This window comes from Neovison vison, chromosome 1 (genome assembly GCF_020171115.1).
Source record: "Neovison vison isolate M4711 chromosome 1, ASM_NN_V1, whole genome shotgun sequence".
Classification (NCBI taxonomy): Eukaryota; Metazoa; Chordata; class Mammalia; order Carnivora; family Mustelidae; genus Neogale; species Neogale vison.
In genome coordinates, this window is record NC_058091.1 from 230215324 (window position 1) to 230241366 (window position 26043).

The 26043-nt window shown below is 37.4% G+C and overlaps 1 protein-coding gene and 1 long non-coding RNA gene across 2 annotated transcripts in view; one reads left to right on the forward strand and one right to left on the reverse strand.

Annotated features, from left to right (window-relative positions):
• Positions 1-26043, forward strand: part of LOC122889412 — a 76680-nt gene that overhangs the window by 26741 nt on the left and 23896 nt on the right. Inside the window, exon 2 of the long non-coding RNA XR_006380898.1 lies at positions 10146-10242. This is a non-coding gene — a long non-coding RNA (uncharacterized LOC122889412). The remainder of the gene's footprint in view (positions 1-10145; positions 10243-26043) is intronic.
• MAP3K1 (mitogen-activated protein kinase kinase kinase 1) overlaps positions 11463-26043 on the reverse strand; it is an 80907-nt gene continuing 66326 nt past the window's right edge. The window contains exons 11-20 of the mRNA XM_044224486.1: positions 24461-24582; positions 22808-22899; positions 22151-22340; positions 20562-21837; positions 20052-20204; positions 18744-18906; positions 17353-17484; positions 16296-16438; positions 15444-15575; positions 11463-14096 (exon numbers count right to left, since the gene is read on the reverse strand). Of these exons, the coding sequence (XP_044080421.1) occupies positions 13947-14096; positions 15444-15575; positions 16296-16438; positions 17353-17484; positions 18744-18906; positions 20052-20204; positions 20562-21837; positions 22151-22340; positions 22808-22899; positions 24461-24582 (2553 nt within the window). The 3' untranslated portion in view covers positions 11463-13946. The remainder of the gene's footprint in view (positions 14097-15443; positions 15576-16295; positions 16439-17352; positions 17485-18743; positions 18907-20051; positions 20205-20561; positions 21838-22150; positions 22341-22807; positions 22900-24460; positions 24583-26043) is intronic.

A 26043-nucleotide genomic window follows, 5' to 3' on the forward strand; every position in this document is an offset into this window, starting at 1 on the left:
TAGAGTGATGCTCTGTGGCTATGAGATGATCCCTTTCTCCAGCCTTTCACTCAGTTGTTTCAGCATCAATGAGGATTTTTGTCTGAGTCAGTTACTACATTGGAATTCATGAAATGATGTGTTTCTAATTTGATCCCCCTTTCTGTATTTATTGGTTTATTAGTTGGTATTCTTTTATAAAGAATAGTTTTCTTTTTCTCATTCTCTGCCCTCTCATAATCACTGTTAGCTCTAGCTAGGGCCTTTTTTTATTTGACGTATTAACATGATTATCCCATTGGATGATCAAATTGCCCCAAATTTGTTCTGTAGGAGCCCTGTTAAGCTGTATCCTTTTGACTTGCTGCATTAAGGCTTGTGTTCTAGGTTCACTTTCTGTATTGTTCCAAATCTGGAACTAGTTATTTATATAAGGAGCCCTGTTTCTTCTCATCTAAGGTGTCAGCCTTAGATGCCAAGTTTGAGGAGCTAGGTGTGCTCATTGTTACTAGAAACTATATTTTAAAAACCAAGAGTTCATGGCCAATTGAAATTTAATAACATCTGATTTTCCCCTACCTTTTCCCATTCATATTTCTATCTTCCTTCTCCCACAGTGAAAATGCTGTTTGTCAGTGGCATCAATATATTTACTTATGCACTCTGTCCTACAGTATGCAAAAATGCTTTGAGAATTACAACACACTACCGAAACCAAATATTTATTTGCTTTCTTTTGTTCTTGAAAATATCCCATTAGGAATATACAGTTAGAAAATTGTTCTTATCAGACACTTAAGCTATAAATATTTTAATTTAGAGATCAACTGTATTTTTTTAGTCAATAATTTCTCCTTGCCATTTAGTTCAACAAACCAAGGTTAAGTCCGTTTCAGCCCCTGCACTAGTTAGTGAGGGCACAGAAATAAATAAGATACTCTTCCTACAGCTGCAAAACACATAGTCTCTTTCAGAAGAAAGGTAATTAAAGGATTATAGCCCAGTGGGAGAAGGATGAAAAAGTGTAGTTATGGTTGCCAAAGCATTACAGGGAAAATCATCTGACCCACTATGGGTAAGAGTACCTTCCTAGAGGAACCAAGAGTAAGTCTTAAATAATAAGGTGAAGTGAATCAGGTGAAAAGAGGGATAGCATGTCCTAGTAGAGGAATGTGATATTAAAGAGACCATTCCCCATGCTGGGAAATAGCAGTGGCTGAGGAGGTATCTTGGTCTTAAGATGGTGATAGTCCAGGAGATGAGAGAGTTGAGCAGAAGTCAGACCATGAAAAGAACATTTTAAGCCATCTACACTACTTTCCTTCACTTCTATGTAAGTAGCAGTGTGTTAGTTTTACAGCATAATGATTTATGTATACACTGCAAAATGACCAGCACAATAAGTTTAGTTGATATCTGTCACCACACAGTTACAGTTTTTTTCTTGCGATGAGAACTTTTAAGATCTACTCTCTTAGCAACTTTCAAATACGCAATGTAGTGTTGTTAGCTATAGTCACCATGTTGTACTCAATACTGTACATCCCCAGGACTTATAGCTGGAAGTTTGTACCTTTCAATCACCTTTATCCATTTTTGCCCAACAACAGCCCCCAAGCCCTGGCGACCACCAATCTGTTCTCTATGAGGTTTTTGTTTGTTTGTTTGTTTTAAAGTTGCTACATATTAGTGGATCATACCGTCTTTGTTTTTCTCTTATTCACTTAACATATAATGCCCTTGAAGTTCATTCATGTTGTTACAAATGATAGGGTTTCTTTTTCACAGCTGAATAATACACAAGCACACACACACACACACACACACACACACCACATCTTTATCCATTCATCCAGTTGATGGACACTTGGGTAGTTTTATGTGTTGGCTGTTGAAAATAATGCTACGGTGAACATGGGAATGCAGATACCTTTTTGAGATAGTAATTTCGTTTCCTTTGGATGAATACCCAGCAGTGGAATTACCGGATCATGTGGGGAAGTTATGTTTTTAATTTTTTGAGGGAACTTCATACTCTTCCACAGAGGCTACATGAATTTGCGTTCCTCAAGGTGATACCTCCTTGTGGTTTCAGTCTGCATTTCCCTGACAATTATTCATGCTGATCATCTGTTCCTGCATCTCTTGACCATTTGTATGTCTTCTTTGGAACAAACTATTCAGATCCTCTGTGCATCTTTTAATTAGATTGACTTTTGCTATTGAGTTCTGGGTTCTTAATGTATTTTGGAATATTAACCCCTTATGAGATACATGATTTACAAAGGTTTTCTCCCATTTAGTAGGTTTTTCATTTTGTTGTTTCTTTTGCTATATAGAAGTTTGGGTTTTTTTTTTAAAGATTTAATTTTTTTTATTTGACAGACAGAGATCACAAGTAAGCAGAGGCAGGCAGAGAGAGAGAGGAAGGGAAGCACGCTTCCTGCTAATCAGAGAGCCTGATGTGGGGCTCAATCCCAGGACCCTGGGATCATAACCTGAGCCGAAGGCAGAGGCTTTAACCCACTGAGCCACCCAGGCACCCCTGCTGTATAGAAGTTTTTAGTTTATGTTCCTCTTACTAATTTTTGCTTTTATTGCTTCCACTTTGGTGTCTTATTCAAAAATTGTTGCCAAGACCATCATCAAGAGTTTTTATCCGTGTGTGTGTGTGTGTGTGTGTGTGTGTTTTTCTAGGAGTTTTACATTTTCAAGTCTTATAAGTCTTTAAACCATTTTGAGGTGATTTTTATGAGTGATGTAAGATCAGTGTTCATTTTCATTATCTGGAAAATTGTTACCCAGGTTTTTCTAGCACCATTTTTTTAAAAAAGATTTTATTATTTATTTGACAGAGAGAGATCACAAATAGGCAGAGAGGCAGGCAGAGAGAGAGAGAGAGGAGGAAGCAGGCTCCCTGCTGAGCAGAGAGCCTGATGCGGGGCTCGATCCCAGGACCCTGAGATCATGACCTGAGCTGAAGGGAGCAGCTTAACCCACTGAGCCACCCAGGTGCCCTCTAGCACCATTTCAAAAGAACTTTTTTTTTCTTACTGAATATCTTGACTCCCTTGTCAAATATTAGTCGACTGTATATGTAAGGGTACATGCCTAGGCTCTTAATTTAGTTCCATTGGTTATTGGACCTATTTTTGTGCCAGTACCATACCATTTTGGTTACTGTAGCCTGATAGTATAGTTTGAAATCAGGAAATGGGATATCTCCAGCGTTGTCTGCTTTCTCAGGATTGTTTTGGCTATTAGGTGTCTTTAGCGGTTCCATAGAAATTTTGGAATTGCTTTATCTATTTCTTTGAAAATTGCCACTGGAATCTTGATAGATTGTGTTAACTCTATAGGCGGCTTTGGGTAGTATGGACATTTTAACAATACTACTTCAGTTCTTTGATCATAGTTTTTTAGTTTTCAGTGTCTAGATCTTACACCTTCATGGATACAATTATTCCTGTCTTTTATTGGTCTTGATGCACTTGTAAAGGAGAATGTTTTCTTTCCTTTTCAGATATTTGATTGTTAGTATATAGAAACTACTGACTTGTGTATGTTAATTTTATATCCTGCAACTGGAAAAAAAATTTAAATGAAGTTATTTGACATGTAATATTGTATTAGTTTGAGGTGTATAACATAGTCATTCAATAGTTACATATATTTTGAAACACTCACCATGATAAGTATAGTTACCATTACTCATCAAACAGTTACTTTAATATTATTGACTGTATTCAATTAACTTGTATTATTGACTGTATGCTGTACTTTCAATCCCCATTACTTTTTTATTTCATAACTGGAAACTGGTACCTCTTAATCCCCTTTACCTTTTTTGCTCATCACCTTCCCCTACCCACACAATCTCACTCCCCTTTGGCAACCACCAGTTCGTTCTTGGTATTTATGGGTCCATTGGTTCATCGTTTTGTTTTTTTGGATTCCACATATAAGTGGAATCATATGGTATTTGTCTTTCTCTGACTTATTTCACTTAGCATAATATACCTAAGTCCATCCATGTTATCACAAATGGTTAAGATTTCATTCTTTATTTTTATGGCTGAGTAATAGTCGTATGTGTGTGTCTGTGTGTGTATACACATCTTCTGTATTGGACACTTAGGTTGCTTCTATATTTTGGCTTTTGAAAATAATGGTACAGTAGACATAAGTGTTTAGTGTTTTTGTTTTCTTTGGGCAAATGCCAAGAAGTGGGATTACTGGATCATATGGTAATTCTATTAATATTTTGAGGAAGCTCCATACTGTTTTCCATAATGGCTTCACCATTTTGTATTCCAAAGAAAGAAAGGAATCTCTTTTTTCCACATCTTTGCCAACATTTGTTATTTCTTGTCTTTTTTATACTAACCATTCTTATTAATATGGGGTGATAGTCATTGAGGTTTTGATTTGCATTTCCCCGGTGAGTAATGATTTTTGAGCATCTTTTCATGTGTGTCAGCTATCTGTATATGTTATTTAGAAAAATAACTAATCAGGTACTCTGCCCATTTTCTAATCATATTGTTTGTTTTTCAGTGTTTAGTTGCATGAATTCTTTATGTATTTGGATATTAACCCCTTATCATATATATCATTTGCAAATATCTTCTTCTCTTTAGTAGGTTGCCTTTTTGTTTTGTTGATGGCAGCCTTTAGTGCAAAAGTTTTTTAGTGTGATGTAACCCCAATAGTTTATTTTTACTCTTGTTGTCCTTGTCAGAGGAGAGAAAACCAAAAAATACTGCTAAGACTGATGTCCAAGAGTTTACTGCCTATAAAAAAAAAGTTTCTTTTAAGATTTTTATGGTTTTAGCTCCTGTGTTTAGGTCTTTAATCCACTTTCAGTTTATTTTTGTATATCGTATAAGAAATTGATTGTTTTATTCTACTTGTAGCTGTCCAGTTTTTCTAACACAGTTTGTGGGGGAGACTGTCTTTTCCCCATTGTGTTTTCTTGTCATAGATTAATTGACCATATAAGTGTGGCTCTACTTCTGGGCTACTCTCTATTTTCTTCAGTTGATCTTTGTTTTTTTTTTTTTTTGGTGCTAGTATCATACTGTTTGGATTACTATAGCTTTGTAGTATAGTTTAAAATCAGGGATTGTGATAACTCCAGCTTTTTATTCTTTCTTGGGATTGTTTTGGCTACTCAGAGTCTTTTGTGGTTTCAGACAAATGTTAGGATTCTTTGTTCTTGTTTTGTGAAAAATGCTATTGGTATTTTTTTTTTCTTAAAGATGCATTTATTTGAGAAAGAGTGAGAGTGCACACATGTAGGGGGAGGGACAGAGGGAGAGAATCTCAAGAAGACTCCCCCTAAGTGGGCAGCCCAGTGTAGGGCTCTGTCTCGCAACCCATGAGACTACGACCTGAGTCAGAAGCTTAACCAACTGAGCCACCCAGGGGCCCCTGTTAGTATTTGATAGAGACTGCACTGAATCTATAGACTGCTTTGGATAATATGGACATCTTAACAATATCAATTCTTCCAGAGGAGGAGCATGGTATATTGGTATATATTTTCATTTATTTGTGTCATCTTCAACTTCTTTTTTTTTTTTTTTTGATTTTTTTTTCCAATTTATTTATTTTCAGAAAAACAGTATTCATTATTTTTTCACCACACCCAGTGCTCCATGCAAGCTGTGCCCTCTATAATACCCACCACCTGGTACCCCAACCTCCCACCCCCCCGCCACTTCAAACCCCTCAGACTGTTTTTCAGAGTCCATAGTCTCTCATGGTTCATCTCCCCTTCCAATTTACCCAAAAGCACATACCCTCCCCAATGTCCATAACCTCCCCCCCTTCTCCCAACCCCCCTCCCCCCAGCAACCCACAGTTTGTTTCGTTTCAACTTCTTTCATCAATGTTTTACAGTTTTCAGAGTACAGGTCTTTCACCTCCTTGGTTAAATTTACTCCTAGGTCTTTTATTCTTTTTGATGCAGTTGTAAATGGGATTGTTTTTCTAATTTCTCTTTCTGCTAGTTATCATCACTGTATAGAAATGCAACATATTGGGCACCTGGGTGGCTCAGTGGGTTAAAGCCTCTGCCTTCAGCCCAGGTCATGATCCCAGGGTCATGGGATCGAGCCCCGCATTGGGCTCTCTGCTCAGCAGGGAGACTGCTTCCTCTCTCTGTGCTTGCCTCTTTTCCTACTTGTGATCTCTGTCAAATAAATAAATAAAATCTTAAAAAAAAATGCATCATATTTTTCTACATCAATTTTGTATCTTTCAACTTTACTGAATTCATTTATTTTAACAGTGTTTTGGTGGAGTTTAGGATTTTATGTATGTAAGCCTACATCATCTGCAGACAAAAAGAGTTTTACTTCTTCCTCTCTGATTTGGATGCTTTTTGGTTTTTTTTCTTATTGTTCTGGCCAGGAAATTCCAGTAGTATGTTGAGTAAGACTGATGAGAGTACGCATTCCTGATTGTTCCTTAGAGGAAAATATTTCAACTTTTCTACACAACTGAGTTATGTAAAGCCCTCATCCTGGTAGCATATTTACATAAAGATTGGGAAATCTCCCTAAGCACAGTGACCTTAAGGGAAAATAACAATTACGTATATGAAAACTTAGTTGGGTCTGATGTTAGTTGTGTACTTGTCATGTATGGCCTTTATTAAAATGTTGTAGTATGTTCCTTCTATACCCCAGTTGTTGAGCGTTTTTTTTTTTTTTTTTTTTTTTTTAAATCATAAAATGACATTGCCTTTTTTTCAAAAGCTTTCTGCATCTATGTGGCATATCACATTCTTTGATTGTATATGTGGAACCATGCTTGTATCCCAGGAATACATTCCTCTTGTTCATGCTGTAGGAACCTTTTGATGTGCTGCTGAATTCAGTTTGATAATGTTTTGTTGTGATTTTTCGCAACTATATTTATCAGAGATTTTGGCCTATACTTTTCTTTGCTGGTTGGGTGCTTATGTGGCTTTGATATCAGGCTAAGATTGGCCTCATGAATAGAGTTTAGGAATGTTCCCTCTTCAGTTCTTTGGCAAAGCTTGAGAAGGATATTAATTCTTTCAATGTTTGATAGAATTCACCTGTGAAACAGTGTTGTCCTGGGCTTTTTGTTTTTTTGGAGGGGCGTAATTTTTTGATTACTGATTCAGTCTCCTAACTTGTTACAGTTTGTTCACATTTTCTGTTTGTTCATTATTCCATTTTGGTAGGGACCTATTATGCTGCCATGATGTCACTCTCCCTTCACAAATTTTTTTTTTTTTAAAGATTTTATTTATTTATTTGACAGAGAGAAATCACAAGTAGTCGGAGAGGCAGGCAGAGAGAGAGAGAGGGAAGCAGGCTCCCTGCTGAGCAGAGAGCCCGATGCGGGACTCGATCCCAGGACCCTGAGACCATGACCCGAGCCGAAGGCAGCGGCTTAACCCACTGAGCCACCCAGGCAAGTAGACTCCAAGTTCAGCTTGGAGCTCAATGTGGGACTTGAACACCCTACCCAGAGATTAAGACCTGAGCTGAGATCAAGAGTCAAATTTTTTTTGTTGTTGTTTTGTTTTTTTTTTTGTTTGTTTGTTTTAAGATTTTATTTATTTATTTGACAGAGAGAGATCACAAGTAGACAGAGAGGCAGGCAGAGAGAGAGATAGAAGGAAGCAGGCTCCCTGCTGAGCAGACAGCCCGATGCAGGACTCGATCCCAGGACCCTGAGATCATGACCTGAGCTGAAGGCAGCAGCTTAACCCACTGAGCCATCCAGGCGCCCAAGAGTCAGATGTTTAACTGGCTGAGCCACCCAGGCAACACCCCCTTCATAATTTCTTAACTGGACACTACAGCTGTCTTCTTTGTCTCAACTTCTTGTACTACTGTTTCTTTCAAGATGCTACTAGAGTGATCTTTACAAAATATAGTCATGCCACTTCCTGCCAAGGATTTCTCAATGTCTACCATCCCGTGTTATTGCTCCTCCTTTCCCTTTCACCCTAGTTACACCCTTATTCTCTCAGTATCTCTCTCTTTTTTTTTTAGGATTTTATTTATTTATTTATTTGAGAGCAAGCAAGTGAGCAGACACAAGCAAGGGAAGCAGCAGGCAGAGGGAGAGGGAGAAGCAGACTCCCCACTAAGCAGGGAGCTCAATGCCGGGCTAGATCCCAGGACTCTGGGATCATGACCTGAGCTGAAGGCAGATGTTTAACTGACTAAGCCTCCCAGGCACCTCTCAGTATGCCTTTATACATGGTGAGAAATCTTTAGCAAATTGACTTTAAAGGAAAATAGCACTTAATTATCTCTAAACTCTAATAGGAATTTCAGCATTGTTGGAAAGGTGCTTTGGGGTGTGATGACTCTGCCTCTTACATCTTCATTTTAGCTTAGTTTTAGCCCTGCATGGGTGGCAGAGGTATGAAGGCCATGAGGCATGGGTTAGAGTGATTCCAGGATGACTATAAAGTGGTGACGCTGTTTCAATCATGGATGGAGTTCTCTAGTCACTAATACAGAATATCTGTTGTCAAATAAAATTCACAAAGTTAGTATCACAGTGATGGCATATTTGAATGTTACATATGCATAATATGCTACCTGATAATTAGGATTTAATGGTAAACATTTCACATTAGTGCATATAGTTAGACATTAATTTTATCCTCAGAGGTTTATTCTCTAGCATCTGTAATCATCTCCACTTTCCCCTCTTCTCACAGCTCTTAAAAGACAAAAGTCCTGGATCCACTTTTCCAAAACTGAGATTCTCCTCCAGTAGTCTACCTTCTTTTGTTTTAAAAGACTGGACGAGGGCGCCTGAGTGGCTCAGTGGGTTAAGCCGCTGCCTTCGGCTCAGGTCATGATCTCAGGGTCCTGGGATCGAGCCCCGCATCGGGCTCTCTGCTCAGCAGGGAGCCTGCTTCCTCCTCTCTCTCTGCCTACTTGTGATCTCTCTCTGTCAAATAAATAAATAAAATCTTTAAAAAAAAAAAAAAAGACTGGACCAAATCAGAGAGATCAGAAAGTGGCTAGCCACAGGTTAAAACTAGCCTAGGAGTTTTGTTTAGCCTATAGTTCCTAATCCAAATTTTGAATTAGTTTCCCATATTTAAACAACAGGAAGTTGCAGATAAAATCCAGATTTCCAGCTTCTTTTGAAAATTTAGAGGATTTTATTTATTTTTTTCTTCCCATTCCAGTATGGCAAGCACAGACCCCTTCTTGAACACGAATTCGGCATGAACTCTTAGGTTGGCCATAGGCCCTGCTAAGGACACTTCAAGCCACATAGGTATTTGAATCTATAACCTTTGGATCACTCATCTATTCATCCAAACATACAGTGTGCATCCAACATGCCTGACAGTGTTCTAGGCCATTTACATAGGTTCTTTTACTTTGCACAACACTGTTACTTTCATTCTATAGAGGCGGAAGTGAAGGTTCAAAAGGTCAAATGGCAAGTGGCAGAGCCAGATTTGAGCCAGGGTATGTATGTATTCATGGTTTCCAGATCCCTCCTTAAGACCTACTACTGTTCCTTAGAAACCTAAAAATTGTCATGGTGTAGAAAGGTGACGGATTGCAAAAGTTTCTGTTTAGTCACTGCTTTCCCCAGTGGCATCAGTATTTCATGCATTTTATAACAAGTGAATTACTATATTAATTCACATGTGCATTTATTGGCATTTCTGGGTAAGCATGATACCCCAACGTTTTTCTAGATTCTCTCTATCCTATATATACAGCCCTTTTACACAATTATTATTGCCATTTAAATAGATGGCAAAAATCTGTTCTCAAAGGTAATATTTTCTGGAAATGACTTAAGTGTACTGCTTAACAGTAATAGGTAAAGCCTATTTAAAAGATGCACATTTAGGGGGGCACCAGGTGACTCAGTTGGTTAAATGTCTGACTCTTGACTTCAGCTCAGGTTGTGATCTCAGGTTGTGAGATTGAGCCCCATGTCAGGGCCCACACTGGGCATGGAACCTGTTTAAGAATCTCTCTCTCCTGCCTGCTCCTCATCCCTGCACCCCTTGCTTCCTCTCTTAAAAAAAAAAAATGCATATTTTCATATTATACAGAGTCTTTACAACAAACGTAGATACAGAAAATGCCATCTGAACCACCACTTAATCCGTGACATCACCTATTTTGCAGGCTTAATTCATCTTGTTTCTGATTGTTTGATCCTGTGAGAGATGACTACTGGCAGAAAAATGAAGAATCTAAGTAGAAATGAGTACACAACCACAAGGTACAATCTAAGACTAAAACTGTGGGGCAGGCCAAGGGAGTTCCCTCGTGTAGCTTGATTGCAGAATGATTGCAGTTGGCTGGTTTCTGCATTTGTGAAATGGAGCGTAATCACTGTTCCAGGGTATGCCTGACAAATACTTCTGGTGAGTGAATCTTCATTCCCATACAATATAAAAAGAATCAACTAAATTTAATCTGTGCTGCTAGGAACAGATCTGTGCTGCTTAACCCACTGAGCCAACCATTCTTCTAAGTGAGTAAAAAATAGGAGAAGAGAAAGCTCTTCTTATAGCAAAATGTCTATTAACAAAATACAGAAAGAATGCAAGAACTAGAAAAATCACCATTTGGCATCTATCAGAGTAATAATTCAGAATTCAAGAAGGCTAAGAGCAGAGAGTGAAAGTTGAATGAAGAACAAACTGTAGGGCGCCTGGGTGGCTCAGTGGGTTGAGCCGCTGCCTTTGGCTCAGGTCATGATCTCAGGGTCCTGGGATCGAGTCCCGCATCTGGCTCTCTGCTCAGCAGGGAGCCTGCTTCCCTCTCTCTCTGCCTGCCTCTCCATCTACTTGTGATTTCTCTCTGTCAAAAAAATAAATAAAATCTTAAAAAAAAAAAAAAAGAACAAACTATGTAATCTCAAAGTATCACCTCTACAAAATACTTAACATCCATACTAAGCTGGATATTAACTACAAAGGGAAATGGTAACTTTACAGTGGTGAAGCCTACTCAGATGATCACTGTTAATATCACCAGCATTGGGACAAATTGGCTTTGAAGTGCCTCCTGATAAGACACACCAGGAACAGCCGGCTTTGGGCTCCCTGTTCAGCAGGGAGTCTGCTGCTTCCTCTTCCCGTGGCTCCCCCTTCCCTCCACTCTTGCTCACTCTCAAATAAATAAAATCTTAAAGAAAAAAAAAGACACACCAAGAAGAGCATTGCATCACCTCTCTGATATTCCTGTCACAAATGCATATGCTGAATCCAGTCATGAGGAAGCACCAGATGAACTCCAATGGAGGACCTCTATAAAACAAAAACCTGTAATCTTAAAAAATACTAAGGTCATGAACATAAAAAACTAAGGAATGATTCTGGATTGAATGAAACTGAAGAAACTTGATGACTACGAGGAATACGTACTCTTGGTCTGGATCCTTCATCTATAAAGGACATAACTGGGCAGCTGGCAAAATAAATAAAATTACCAACCTTTGTTCAAAAACTTTTATTTACTATAAAGACAAACACCAAAATAGGTACAAATACTATAAAATTGGTTCAATGGGGTAAAAATTTTAATTAAAATATCTCGATATATTTAAAATAACAAAGGATACATTTAAGCCAAATTTTCTTAACCCAGAGATTTTTTTTTTTTTGTAACATTTGCTTACACAGTAAGGTGCTAATAGAAGTTAGCCCTTAAGCCCTGGAAGTCTTAGGAATCATAGTCACACAGCAAATATAATTTCATTGTGAAAGTGAACTTTGGTAGAAGAAGAACTATAGGACACCTGAGGTAGTAGAACCTGGAATAAACAGCAGTAGACATTATTTACAACTTTTGAGTACCAAATAACATTAAGAACACAAAAATAATTACACAATACAATTTTCAGTCCAGCTTTGATCCAAAGAAAATAAGAATATTATATCACATTTGCATTCAAAACAAAACAAAACAAAAAACAAAACACCACAATTACCAGCAAGCTGAGGGAACTGCAAACAAACTCAAACAATGGATTTGCATCTAGAGGCAGTTTGAGTTTGAAATGTGGTGGGCATGGTGATCTACAAAGTAATACTGATTAGCTGAGGTTCCTCAGTTTATACAGTTTACATTTCTGTCAGACACAGTATTAATCTGACCAGTGATGATCTTCCAGTACATAAAATGGCAAGAGTGCATCCGTTAAAGCTTGCACATGAGAAACTCGGAAACAATCTTATTAGGGTTGTGAAAGTTCTAAGTAGTCACACACACAGAAAAGATAGAAAATAAAAAAAGGAAGTCAAGTACAACACATTTAGAGCTACCAAACTTCACATTTCGGTACTATTTTTAACTCTTCAAATATTGCCAATCTTCCAAAAACAAAGGAATGTAAAATTTCACTAAGAGACACATTCACGTAAAAAAAAAAAAAAAAAGAAAACTGCCTTTTAAAAATTATATGCAATATATCTCTGTAAACTTATCTTGAAACTTATTTTACTTCCAATTTGTGATGTACATTTAAAATGTACTCTGTATAGCTTATTTGCTTATTTAGTTTATCCTGAGTCTTTGAGAATAACCAATTCTGTTTCACTCTGCAATAATTCAACTGGCTTCTGAAGAGTTAAAACTTCTCATCTCAAAAAGTTGTATTAAGTATTTAAAAAGTCACAAAAAAAGGATAAAAGAGCTGCCATTTTCCTTCAGGATTCCATGCATCTGAATTCAACTCTGATGAAAACCATTAGATAATTGAGCAAAAACCAAGAATTAGGGTATAAGTCAAATTCAATTTCACTTTTCTTTCTGAACATGTTTTCAGAGTTCCAAGAAAATTTATTTTGTAAAAACACTATTACTCATTGATAGTTGAGTTATTAGTTAATTTCTTTAATTAACAGCCAGGCCTACTATAAAGAGATAATGCATGGTAGAAGGAAAATAGCAGTTTAATATTATTAGTGGTGATGGATGATGAATGATGGATTGTTACATACAAAGTTAAGACTTCAAAGGTGTGATGTTTCCTATAAAAGAAACCAATACATTAAAAAAAATCAAATTTCAAGGTCATCTTGATCTTGGTTTTGAGCTGCATCACAGAGAATAGTTGATTTTCACTTAATTTATATTTAACCTGCATGAAAAAAGCAGTGACTGACTCAGTGAAGGTAGTATTTTATTATATTCCAATTTTAAGAAAAAACAAAATTAAATCTGAATTAAAAAAAACAAACCCTCTTGCAATAGCAAGATATTTAATAAACTCTAGTTCACACCTAGTTCTATTTTTTTTTTCTGGTTTGAAAAAAATCACCTTTCCCTGAATATTAAACAAAAGTGAAGGTGAAATGAAAATACAGAACCATGATTTCCAAAAACGAAATGAATGGGCCAACAGTAAAATGCACAGTGAACCACAATTGCCCAGGCATTTAAAAAATAAAGGTCAACTGTTGTTCATAAAGAAGTTATCAACTTTTAAAAATATATTTACTGCTACTTATAGCATATTCTGACCTAAAAGAGGCAGATACTGATTGGGAGCCAGTGACAAAAAAAAACTGAACGGAATTGCAGAACCCCCTGCTTGTGATCACAATATGAAATGGAAGAATAATTCAAACATTAAAATAGATCCTGAGCCCCTCAGCTGCTAATATTGCTGAAAAAGTGCTCCAAAAAAACCCCCCAAAATACGCTTCTGTTAGTCATGCAAACTTCAGTTTTCCTGTTTACCTATGGCCAGTTCTTTGAAAGGCACGGTTTACAGTTTCTGCACAAATTGTGGGCTTTTGCATACTAAGCTTAGGTACAGATCATGATTTGTCAATCACATACTTAGGTAAGGGTTCCCCCACTGGTCCTGTTCATAGCTGTTCAGTGGCATGAAGGCCAGCAGATTATCAGCATGGTTCCCCACAAAAGTTTTGCCTTGTTGAGCAACCTGTCTCCATCATAGTCTGTAATTGGCTACCAAGTAGTACGGAAGACTGGATGCTTCAGTAGCTCTCTTGATGGAGGTCTGTCCTGAGGTTGAAGTTCTAAACACCGAAGAGCCACATCTCGTAAACCAGGAGACAAATGTGAAGGGATCGATGGAGCAGTAGTTGCACTTGCAATCTATAAGAAAAACCACCAGTATGTTGACACCTTGCATGGTCGGAACTCTGTAGTACACATGGATCTTGTGCACAGAACGGAAGCTTAAGTGTGTGGACTTTCTTCTGACAGAATTTATGGGAAAACTCACCAGCCAGATGGGAGGCTTCCTCCAAGAACCTTCAAATTTTAGGATTTTTAGAATTTGACCAAATACATCCTGAGCAGATGGATCTATGCGTTTCCCTTATTGTCTCGAACACGGCTGAGAGCATCGAAATGGTTAGACAGGTAGGTAAAGTATTTATACTATACGCTCTCCTACATTTTCTATTATGCAGCACAGAGAGCTATTCGAAGTGAGAAAGACCACACCTACCCATTTTGTATATGAGACACACAGCTGCACCAAAGGAGGAAGGTCTCTAAGTATGGGAAGAACCAGAGGCAGTTATGGCAGCTGGGAGGTGCTGGGGTGCCAATGCAGTAGACTTTGCTTTACTCGGGCCCAGAGATAATCCCACGAAGTAGGTGCTGTCATTACACCCATTTTACAACCCAAAAAACAGAGGGTAGATTGAGTTAGTCATTCCCCTAGACAGGGCTATTAAAGGCTAGACCGTGGTTTGAAACCATGTCTGTATTACTCCAGAGTCCAAGCTGCTTTTTTTGTTTAACGTAAATTCAATTAATTAACACAGAACGTATTATTTGTTACAGGGGTACATGTCTGTGATTCATCAGTCTTATATAGTACCCAGTGTTCATGACAACGTATACATACCCTTCCCAATGTCCATCACCCAGTTACCCCATCCCCCATCAGAGCCCAAGCTTTTAACTAGCACATGTCAGAGCCCAAGCTTTTAACTAGTACATGTCTGGATCAAAAGCTAAAAATCTCAACTATGATACTCTTCTCTGCTGGAAATGGACAGAGTGGATTTGAGCGTTGTCAGAAAGGTAGAACAGATAGGATTTGGTACCTGATTCAGGTGTAATTTTTTAAAATACACCGAAGAGTAAATCTGATTTTAAAAATTGGCAGATTGTGTACATAAAAAGCTCTATGTTCTTACCTTTGAAAGTTGGATACATCCATTTATGTATTTCACCTAGGAACAATGATTTATCATTTGCTAACTCATTGTTCCAAGTGACTTTATAGAGCCTTACTATTGTGAAAAATGAGGACTGACTGTATTTGCTGCCCATATTCACCACACCATATAAATTCCTGGAGATGTACACATGCATATTTATTTCAAAGAGGATATGCTTTCACCTGAGATTGAGAGTTAAGGAGAATCCATGAAAATCTGCCTCCTGCCAATTTTGGCAGAAAGAAGTAATTTTTATATCAGTTACCTTAAATATCAAAGCAAGATGATTGGAGTGTTTTTCTGCATTCCAAGGTGGTTTAGCACAAGCCATTTCTATAATGGCACAGCCAACACTCCATACGTCACAGCTTCTACCATACTGCTGACCTCTTAGTACCTAAAATGGAAAGTTAATTTGGAAATATGACTCATTAAAAAAAGAGAAAGATGTTCTGTAGTTAAAGATCCTAGCTTTTTTATTTCAGATCAAAACAATGGTAACTCCACGGACTACCCTGATGTCTCATTTATTTCATCAATAAACTTATTAATCTCCTATGTGGCACAAAAGTATTTTGGAGAATTCTGAGATAATGAAAGAAAGAATTTCCAAGCACCCCCAGTGCACTTAAGTAAACCAAGTGGCCAGAGGACAAGTAAGTGATCACCACATGTAAACACCAAGAGTTCGGAACACAACAGATGAAGCCTGATTCAGAACAGCAGTGCTTAGTTACACTTCTTCCACTTCTACTAAGACCAGCTTCTCTGTGCTCAACTCCCTTTGGAACAGGGAGAGACCAACTGTTGAGATTCCTATTATGTGTGCTTTGGGTGTACTACAAAACAGTAGTACAAATCACCCCAAAATTCTTTGTTAGAAATAGTCTTATAAGCAAACTATTAAAACCTGCCTTTTAAAATTTTGTCAAGACAAAGATGGAAAGGCACGGATTAAGGGTTCTGAAATCAAGGATATAATTAAAACCTTATTTTTAGAGCTATACGCTTCTAATTTGTAAGCATATACTGAATAACACTGCAAACTAATTTGCTCTAATTCTGTCACCTAGAACTCCAGGTATTTTCTTTCATCACACTCAAAGCTGCTTCTCACCTCAGGTGCCATAAATGCAATTGTCCCCAATAACTGTCCCTGAAACTCTCCTGCACCAGTTCCTTTTGATGCCAACCTGGCTGCAGCTCCGAAATCTGCAATTCTCAGTCTCTGACCTGTGCTGTCAATTAGCAAATTGGCACCTGTCAAAAGAAATAGCAAATGACCTTGTATGTTAAAAACAAAAGAACAGATTAGAAACTCAGTAAGATACTAACAAAATAGGACCGTAACAAAGGAAGTGGACATGGAAGGGTTCAGAAAAATCTCCCCTCTGAATTCATTTCATTCTTGCTAAAGGCACAGAGGTATCAACAGTGCAAAATAAATAAAATCCAAATCCTCAGAGGGAAGATCAAAGTAACGAGGCAGAAGGAAATAAAGGTAGACATTTAATAAAATGTTATTACTAAGTGCTGAAAACCTTTAATATAATGATTCCCATCAAAAATCTTCCCTCAAAGTTAAAATTTTAGTGTAGTTTCCATTTTAAGACAAAGTTCTACTGAAACACACTCACTAGACCAACTGAAAATATACAGGAATTTCACAATTCTAACTTACAAAAAATTAATGTTATAAAATTACTTGAGTATGTTGTATCAAATACTAGCCATAGACATTCATGTCAGAAAGCCAACGTTCTTAATAAGATGAACTGCAAAAGATTTGAAAGGATTTTTCTCAAAAGAAGTACATGACATCCCAATTATTCTAAATAAAGCCATCCCAATTATTCAGGAACAGGAACTTTTGGGGAGGTAGGAGGTCATGAGACCAAGATAGGAAATCAGAGACCTGATTTTTATACCTGATTTGCCATCAATTAGCAGTAGGACTGGAAAAAGCAGTCTCTCCAAGGAAGGCAGATTACATGACTCCACAGGTTCCTTTCACTTCTATTCTAGTGATTTGAGTTACTCAGGAGAAACAACCCCAAGTTTCTAACTTGAAACCCCATAGTTTCAAGTTAGAAACTATCAACAAAGGTCCAAGTTATAAAACTACATGTATTTTCTATTTATTGGTACTAGGTAGTAATTAAAAGAATACCTACCTTTGACATCTCTATGAATGATCTGGTTTTCATGGAGATATGAAAGGCCACGAAGTAACTGTTCAGTATAATTAATAACTACTGATTCCTTGAAGGCTCCATATTTACTGAGCAAATGAGCCACAGATCCCCCTAGAAGACAAACATAATAATTATCATAAACTCAAGCCAAAATGAAAACAATTTTATTACACTTTGGGTTACATATTCTTGTGCCAGAGCTCATGTTCAATATGAAATATTAAATTTATACTCTGTACCAGAAGTGAAACGGATTTTAAAACTAATATATTCTAGGGATCTCAAAACCTATCAATTAGACATTTTCATCCAACTTTCATGACCTAGTTTTTTGGAAGGTCAAGATTTCAGAAAGCTTTGAAACTTAACAATTTTGGATGGACCTATTTCTGCAATGTACCATTCACCTCTCTTTTTGACCAAGATATACAAAATACCTTTCTTAGTAAGACTTAAGTCAAGAGTGCTAGCATGTTATTTTGCAGAAGGCAGAGAGAAGCCAGACCAGAGAGGAGCCAGAAGAGCTAGCAAGAAGCTTCATACTCTACTATTTACTAGCTCTGACCTGGGACAGGTCACAAGCTCAATAAACCTCACACTGAGAAGTATTTAAAATAGTCAACCTAAAAACAACAATCTACACAGCTACAACCAACATCAGAGAACATACCAAAGAACAGATATGTAAACAGAAATACACTCCTTCAGATGCAAAAAAACTAAGATGTTAAACCAAGCATTTGTTCATTCATTATATCCCAAGTTACTTGTTCTACTATATGTACAATATGATACCACATAAAATTCAGTTTTTATTTGTTCAAGTAGATGACAAGGTTCAACTTTATGCTTCAGTGCTAGTTTGCCTACAATAATTTTTCCAAGTTATATCTTAATTTCATTTTTATACTGTCACATTAAAACATCTCAAATCTGTCCAACTGATGATGGCTATCTGGAAAAATATGGCTCTTACACATAAGCAGGTCTTTAAAAAATTATTCCTGTAAACAGTGCTACACAATCATTTAAAAAGAAACATTGAAAAAGTCTGAAAGGTAGAGACAGTGAATATCTTATTTATATTTAAATGTAAGACAAAATGGGCAACCCAATCCTCTTGGCTCCCCTCCCTCTTTGAGAGCTTTGTACTATTACTCGGTACATTTCGTTTTGCTGCCCACCAATCAAACAGTGTAAGATAAAACAAAGTATTTCCGGTTCATATTATGTTAGGGGTGATTTGCTTTTAGAAAAGCAACTACTTACTAAAAATAAGTGTTTTAAAATCAGCTGTTTTTCTTAAATTTAGTATTAGCCAGAAAGGTAAATTCATGTGCTATTACTGGCAATTTAAAACAGGAACATACCTGCCATCCATTCGATGAAGAGATTATAATTGCTTTTCTCACATGTGGCTCCCAACATCCTAATGATGTTGGGATGATTCAAATGGCTCATCATTCTGATCTCTTCTCTTAATGCTTCCACTACTTCCTCTTGCTCAGAAGATGTATTTCTGACATATGTCACCTGTTTCAATAACCATGTTTATAAAGTTTTGAATTCTGACGAATTTCTATTTACAAACTTTATTAACAATCTGATCTAAAGTGGACAATTTCAAATCAGTTATAGATTAACAGGAGTTAGCATTTATGCTAATAAGTAGATACTCCATTAAAAAAAAAAATCAAACTCTTAGAAGAGTCTAGCTTAAGAAGCAATGAAATATCAGAAAAAGGGAAAAAACTGGGATGTAGCCAGTCCTCCCAAACTGTCCAAAGATGGAATAAGAAAAGCCCATTCATAGAAGAACCAACATAATTTAAAAATGAAGGCTTTAATTTTCTTCTTTTGATCAGGATGTTCATAAAAAGTAAACTAGAGATCCCAAGATGCTGCTGCACAGGTTACATGAGTAAAAGGAGTATGAAATCATAACTCTTGTTTATAAAAAGCACAACCAGGGGCAACTGGGTGGCTCAGTGGGTTAAGCCTCCACCTTCAGCTCAGATCATGATCCCAGGGTCCTGGACTGAGCCCTGCATTGGGCTCTCTGCTCAGCAGGGAGCCTGCTTCCCCTTCCCCCTCTGCCTGCTTCTCTGATTTGTGATCTCTGGTCTCTCTGTCAAATAAATAAATAATCTTTAAAACAAAAAAAAAAAAGCACAACCAAAAACCACCTCTATGATGCTCATCGTGGTGCTGCATTTTTAATAATCATGCCTTAAGACTATACTTTCAGGAGTACCTGGGTGGCTCAGTTGGTTGAGCATTTGCCTTCGGCTTGGGTCATGATTTCAGGGTCCTGGGAGCGGTTCCCTATCGGGCTCCTTGCTCATCAGGGGAGGAGGCTGCTTCTCCTTCTCCCTCTGCCTCTGTCCCTCCCCCAACTCATGCCTCCTCCGCTCCAAAATAAATATATGAAATTTTAAAAAGAAAGAAAGAAAGAAGACTATCAGGGGACATTTCTGCAGCTCATTAAAATAAATCATGCTTCAGCTTTCCATTAGAATTCATGACGCTTTTGGTGCTTTGGCGGTATTTACTTTGAAATTTAGGTTTCTGAAAAAGAACTAAAGCATATACACACTGGAACATATCCTTTATTTTTCTTATTTGCTCATGCTTCATTTCTATAATTTAAGTCACTTATGTGCTCACTAGGTATTTACCTGTTTAACAGCCATTAATGTTCCAGTTCCCACATCTTGAGCCTGGTAACAGGAAGAAAATGCTCCAAGGCCTATCTGCTGACCTTTCAGCCATTCAGTGTCTTCTCTGTAAGGTTGTTTTGCTTTGGTATGTCCTGGTAGAGTTTCTGGTGTCTACATATTAAATGAAAGCAATCTTTTTACTGTTAGGTTAAAAGAGGAAGAGTTTGTGAAATCAGCCTGGCAAAATACTATTCTTGCTTGGTCTGGCTTCTCAGACCATCTATAAAGTTAACCTCTGTAGGGACAGTGTCGGTGACCAATGTCAAATGCAAAAGGGATCACCATTACAGAAATGCCTTTGAAATAGGCAAGTAGTGTTTGTGGTCAAGCAACAATTAAAAAACTGCTGTATAACTCTATGTGAAAAACTGCTTCTCACAATTAACTCATGTGAAAAGCATCATTTCTGAGTTAGGTTTCTTTTAGCTTGGTGCAAGGAAACTCTAATCACTTCAAGACTATACTTACATCCTGTTGAATAATGATGATATCTTCTCCATTTTCAACTTGTAGTTGAGGAACTATGGGGAGGGCATCCTGAGACGCTGACATTGCCATGGCAATTGCTAAAGCTTCTTCTTCTTCAGCTTCCATCTTTTCTTTGCATTTTTGATTATGATTCACATCATCTTTGTAGGTATCATCATTTTCATCCTTTTCAGGGGAGAGCACAGCAACTTCTGACTTAAAAGTTACTGTTGTATCACTTGAAGGCATAGATGCTTCAAGAAGGTCCTCAATACTGGAGTTGAGCTCTGTATTGACATCTAGTCTGCATTTCTCTTCTACTGGGGTGAACACTGTCTCATCACTGGGTATGACAGCATTACTGCTATTGCTGCTGCCAAAGCTGTCATCACATTTGGCAGTACTGTTCAGATCAAGTGTCATGCTATTCTTTGAGGCCTCTCCCTGTTTACTTGTATTACCTGGGGAAGGTCGAGATGGCTTTGGCCTATGTATATTACTAGAGGGCAGGGGTCTGGACTGAGTAAAGATGGGGGAAGATTTATCTGAGTCTCTGTTTTCCAAACAGTTTCTCTGGAACTGTAGAGAAAATTTGCGCTGTGTTTGAGGAGATGCGGAAGGTATTTTGCAGGGAATGAATCCCTGAGGTCTATGCTTAGAGACATCCGTTCCAGTGCCAGTTGGTGCAGAGGGGGCAGATGAAGGAGTTGACAAGGGTGGAAACATTAATGGGGAATGATGAGATAAAGGAGAGGTGTTCAAACACTGACTGTGGGGTCTGCCTTTTGTTTGAACCATTGGCTTTGGTTGCTCCATTGTTGTTGAGCTGGGAAGTCCTACTGAAACGCTGCCCAGTCTGTCAGTAATGTCCTCTGAAGTGGCACTCAGTTTTGTAGCACATAGTCCTTTTCCAGTTTTCTCTAAATGGTCTGTGCGCTCAAGGGAGCTGTTCTCTGTGGTTTCTGGGTAACTGGTTGGGACAGCCGCCTGTAAAAAGCTGTCATGTCGACCCTCCAAAGCGTCTCCTACGCCTAGCTGGATGGCCTCAGCAATTTCTACCTCATCTGCAATAGCCATCAAACGACGACGCATCCTGGTAAAATGAGTGGAACTGGAAACATTCAGCATTTCTAATAGTTTTGAAAATACGTGGGGGACTGCAGTAACCATTCTTGCAGAACTCAGATATATCCTTCGGGAGAGTTTACCAACCATTGAGTGGGAATTATCAATGGACTGCAAAGCAAAGGTTAAGAGGGACAGCAGCTTTTTATACCTGAAAGAAAAAAAAAAAAATTCAGTTACTAGACAAGTCAAAATTACTGCAAACTATATGCAAATAAGAAAGGTACTAGAGTTTAAAGCTTATACACTGAAAAAAAGTCATTTCAGAACAAAGGATCTATTAAATTTTAATTAAATAGCCTAGACTTGAGTTTTTTTTAATCAATCAAAGATTAAGGTATTAGTAACCTATATATATGTTCTGTAGCTTCTGAGTCTTTAATGAATCTAAAATGTGTCCTTGGGGGGGGGTGGGGATGAGTAGAAAGAAGAACAAAATAATATATTTGCAGAAGAAATATTACCTGACATCAACAGGCTCAGCTTGTGAAACATCAGTACTGACAATATGAGGGTAAAATTCAGCAGGAAATTCCAAGAGCAGTCTGTCTATAAGGCAAAGGCGGCCCAGAAGTTCTTGCCAGTTGTTTGATTCAGTTTGGTTTCCAAGAATACAACTTAAGACATAATCAACACCACCAATACCAATGGATCCTGTGAAAAGGAAAGCAAAAATAATTGAAAAGCAGTGATATTAAAATCTAAAACAAAACATGGTCAAAATAGCACAATGTCAAGGACAATACTCTAATTATATTCATTTTAAAAATTTCTTAGGTGTTTCCTGGGTAACTCAGTTGCTTAAATGGCTGACTCTTGAGTTTGATTCAGGTTATCATCTCAGGGTCCTAGGATTGAGCCCCAAGTCTGGCTCTGCGCTCAGCAGGGAGTCTGCTCCCTCTCCCTCTGCCCCTCCCTCTGTGCTCTCTCAGATAAATAAATCGTTTAAAAAAGAAAGCATTTCTTAGATTAATTCATATTTCTAACGTTAGCTGACTCAATCAATTTACACAATTACTCTAAAATCCATACAACTGCCCTATCAGAGATTACAGAATTAGACAGTCGGCGAAGGAAAATGGTAAGATCTGCTACATTATTATTAAGTAAAAAGTTATTACCAGCTTTAAGTATTTCTCTGCCAACTGCCAACTCTCCTGCTTGGCCTTTGCATAATTCCAACAGTGTCGATATAGACAGCTGACTTGTACGACTACAAATGAAAGAAGCAACATCAGACTTGGATCTTAGATAAAATGCACATTAAAAGGACAAAAGTAATGTAATGCTATGTGAAAACGTGGGGAAAAAAGCTTCCACATGTGTTTGCTTTTCCACCAGTAAAATCACATTAATAAATTCCTACAAATAATAATATTCATCATTTAAGGTTAATTTCATTACCTCATTTGTGTTAAGCACAGAACTTTTACTAGTGGCTCTTGAAGAGCAAGTACTGATTTAAATAGCAAACCAGATAAAAAGCGTATTTTTGGTTATTTCATTAAAATAAAAAGTACTTGTTTTGATTTCTGAATTTTCAGTAAGAATCTCTTGCATTAAAAACAAAACCCTCCCATCCAAAACTTTATTTCTCTTATATAGCCTGAGTGAGTTCCAAATACCTTAAAATCTTTTTACTGTATTTTTTTTTAATAATGTTCTGTCACTGAAGGGACCAAGTAAACAATCTAATTTTAGTATTTGGGAAAGCACACAACACAACAAATGCCACAAAAGCAATGAAGTTCTCTGAAAAATATAGTCTGATTCTGAAAAGCAGCAATTTTTCTATGCATTTGCAAATTATTTATTAATCTGCCTAATGTTCAGGTATAATAATATTCTCTCTAAGCAACAAGACAATCGCTAATACTTTCAGTTCATGGGCTTATGTGGAGAAAACAATGGAGGCAAAGCACATACTTCATGAAATGAGAAGTCAAATCTAAGCACCTAGTTTTTGAGACCAGCTGCAAACCTAAAACTGCATCATGTGACTTAGGAAAGAAGACAAAAGTTGGGCTGAGCGAGCTTCAAATGGGTCATGGCAGAGGCACATGGGAGATCCAGTGCTTCCTCCCCTGAAATGGGCAGGACTGAAAGAGGTGAGAAAGTCCAACGACCTTTAGCACTAGCTATGCTCATTAAAGGAGCAGTGGGCGAACCACTGGTCTTATAAAAGCACAGTTAGAGCTTAGTTTTTACTATGATCGTGACTCATTTCTCTATCTAACTATCCTTACCTCTCCAATTAGCATTACTCTTGTTGCTTGCCAGTTTTTAAGGATACTACAGGATCAAATGGAATTTGTTGCTGTGTGGTTCTTTTTTTTTTAGCATAAATTGTCATAGAGTAAAATTCCAAAACACAGCACATATGGAACTGTTTGGTTTTTTAAGCAGATGCAATGATTTTATTGGTTCCTATCCTGTCTAACTCATTCTCTAAAGTAAGATTCTGTATATAACACCTACTGTTCTTTCAACTGGACTTGAGATTAAGAATATTACTTTAAGATCAAAGAAAATCAATCACAACACAGTAAAATGGTTTTCCATGCAGTTTGTTAGCCTGGTTTTTACTTGTCACTAGTCTTTCTCCCTAGTGTTCAACAGCTTTAAGTGTTAAATTTTAACTTCAAATCTCATATTAGAAAACAATATTCAAAGCCTCATTTAATAAACATGTATCAAATACTCACCAGGTGAGAGGCTTGTTGCTAGGCTTTTAATATAAGAGGGTTTGAAGCAGATCATCAGTAGGGCCTTACCTATTGGCATCTGCACACTTGACTAGGATGGTGTCTACAACTGGCCGGAGAAGTCTCTGCAGTTTGATTCTTTCTGCCAAACTATGGCAAGGAGTATATACTAGCATGGCTCTCAACGTTTTCTGGGAAGAAAAAACCGAAGGTCAGTTTAACTGCATTTGAAAAGCATAAGAGACCCTGGCATAATCTGAGACCATTTAATAAAATAAATTATGATAGGAAAGGACTGTAATCCATAAATAATCCATGATATATTTATAAATAAATAATCCATTATACACATACACACACACACACACACACACACAGGAAACTCGAACTATTTCTGCAATTTTTGAAGAATGAATTTTAAAGTAAGTTAAAAAAGAGCTTCTAATGGCCAAAGCTCAAATAATATAAGCAACAAATTAAATGATGATAGTACTGGATTATAATCTACAGATAAAAATAAATACCCAACAGTCTATATTGGTATAAATTTAAAAACTGGATAAATACATAAATGGGGTGAGAAGAGACAGTTTGTTCCTCTTGATAGAAAAATCCCAATTAATTCATATAGAAGAAATAAGGGAAATAGAAAATCACTGTTAGAACACCATTAATAATAACTGCTATAGGCAAGATCCACTGACAAATGCTAAAATCTGTGGGCAAAATTCTTAAGAGAAATAGAGGATATTTGCAGCCTCAAAGTATCTCCCCTAAGACATTTATTATAGTAATTTTATAGCAAGAAACCCAATAAACATCTCCTTAACCAAATGATGAAAGACAGCATCACCAATAATAAGACAGATCAACATCATATATCCTTTGATACAGTGCACTAAGAATGGCACATCGCCTCTTGTATTCCTTCTTTTTTTTTTTTTTTTTTAAGATTTTATTTATTTGACAGAGAACACAAGCAGAGTGAGCAGCAGGCAGAGGGAGAAGGAGATAGGCAGGTTCCCCGCTGAGCAGAAAGCCCAATGTGGGGCTCTATCCCAGCACCCTGGAATCTTGACCTGAGCCAAAGGCAAATGCCTAACCGACAGAGCCAACCAGGCACCCCAACCTCTCATATTCTTATGAAAATGCATAAACTCTATCAAATCATGAGAAAATACCAGATAAACCCAAAATGAGGGACATTCTTCAAAGTAAGTGGCCAGCACACTTCAAAAATGTCAAGATGTATCCAAGACAAGGAAAGACTAAGGAATTGTCACAGATGGGAAGAGATTAAGGGAGTACAGTTAACTAAATGCAATGTGAGTTTCTGGACTAGGTCCTGGAACAAAAAAGACATTAATGGAAAAATTGGTAAAAACTGAGTAAAGTCTGTGGCTTAGCTATAAAGGACACTGTTGCAACAACGGGATATCTGAATATGGACTTCATAAGTACATAATAATATTGTTATTAATGCTAAATTTCCCGAGTCTCTGCTGATTGCACTGTGGTTATACAGAAAAATGTATTTGTTCTTAAAAGCTACCCGCTAAAATATTTGAGCTAAAATGTAATGTCGTGATGCCCACAAATAACCCTCCAATGGTTCAGCAAAGAATTGTATATGGCAAGGGAAGGGAGGGGAA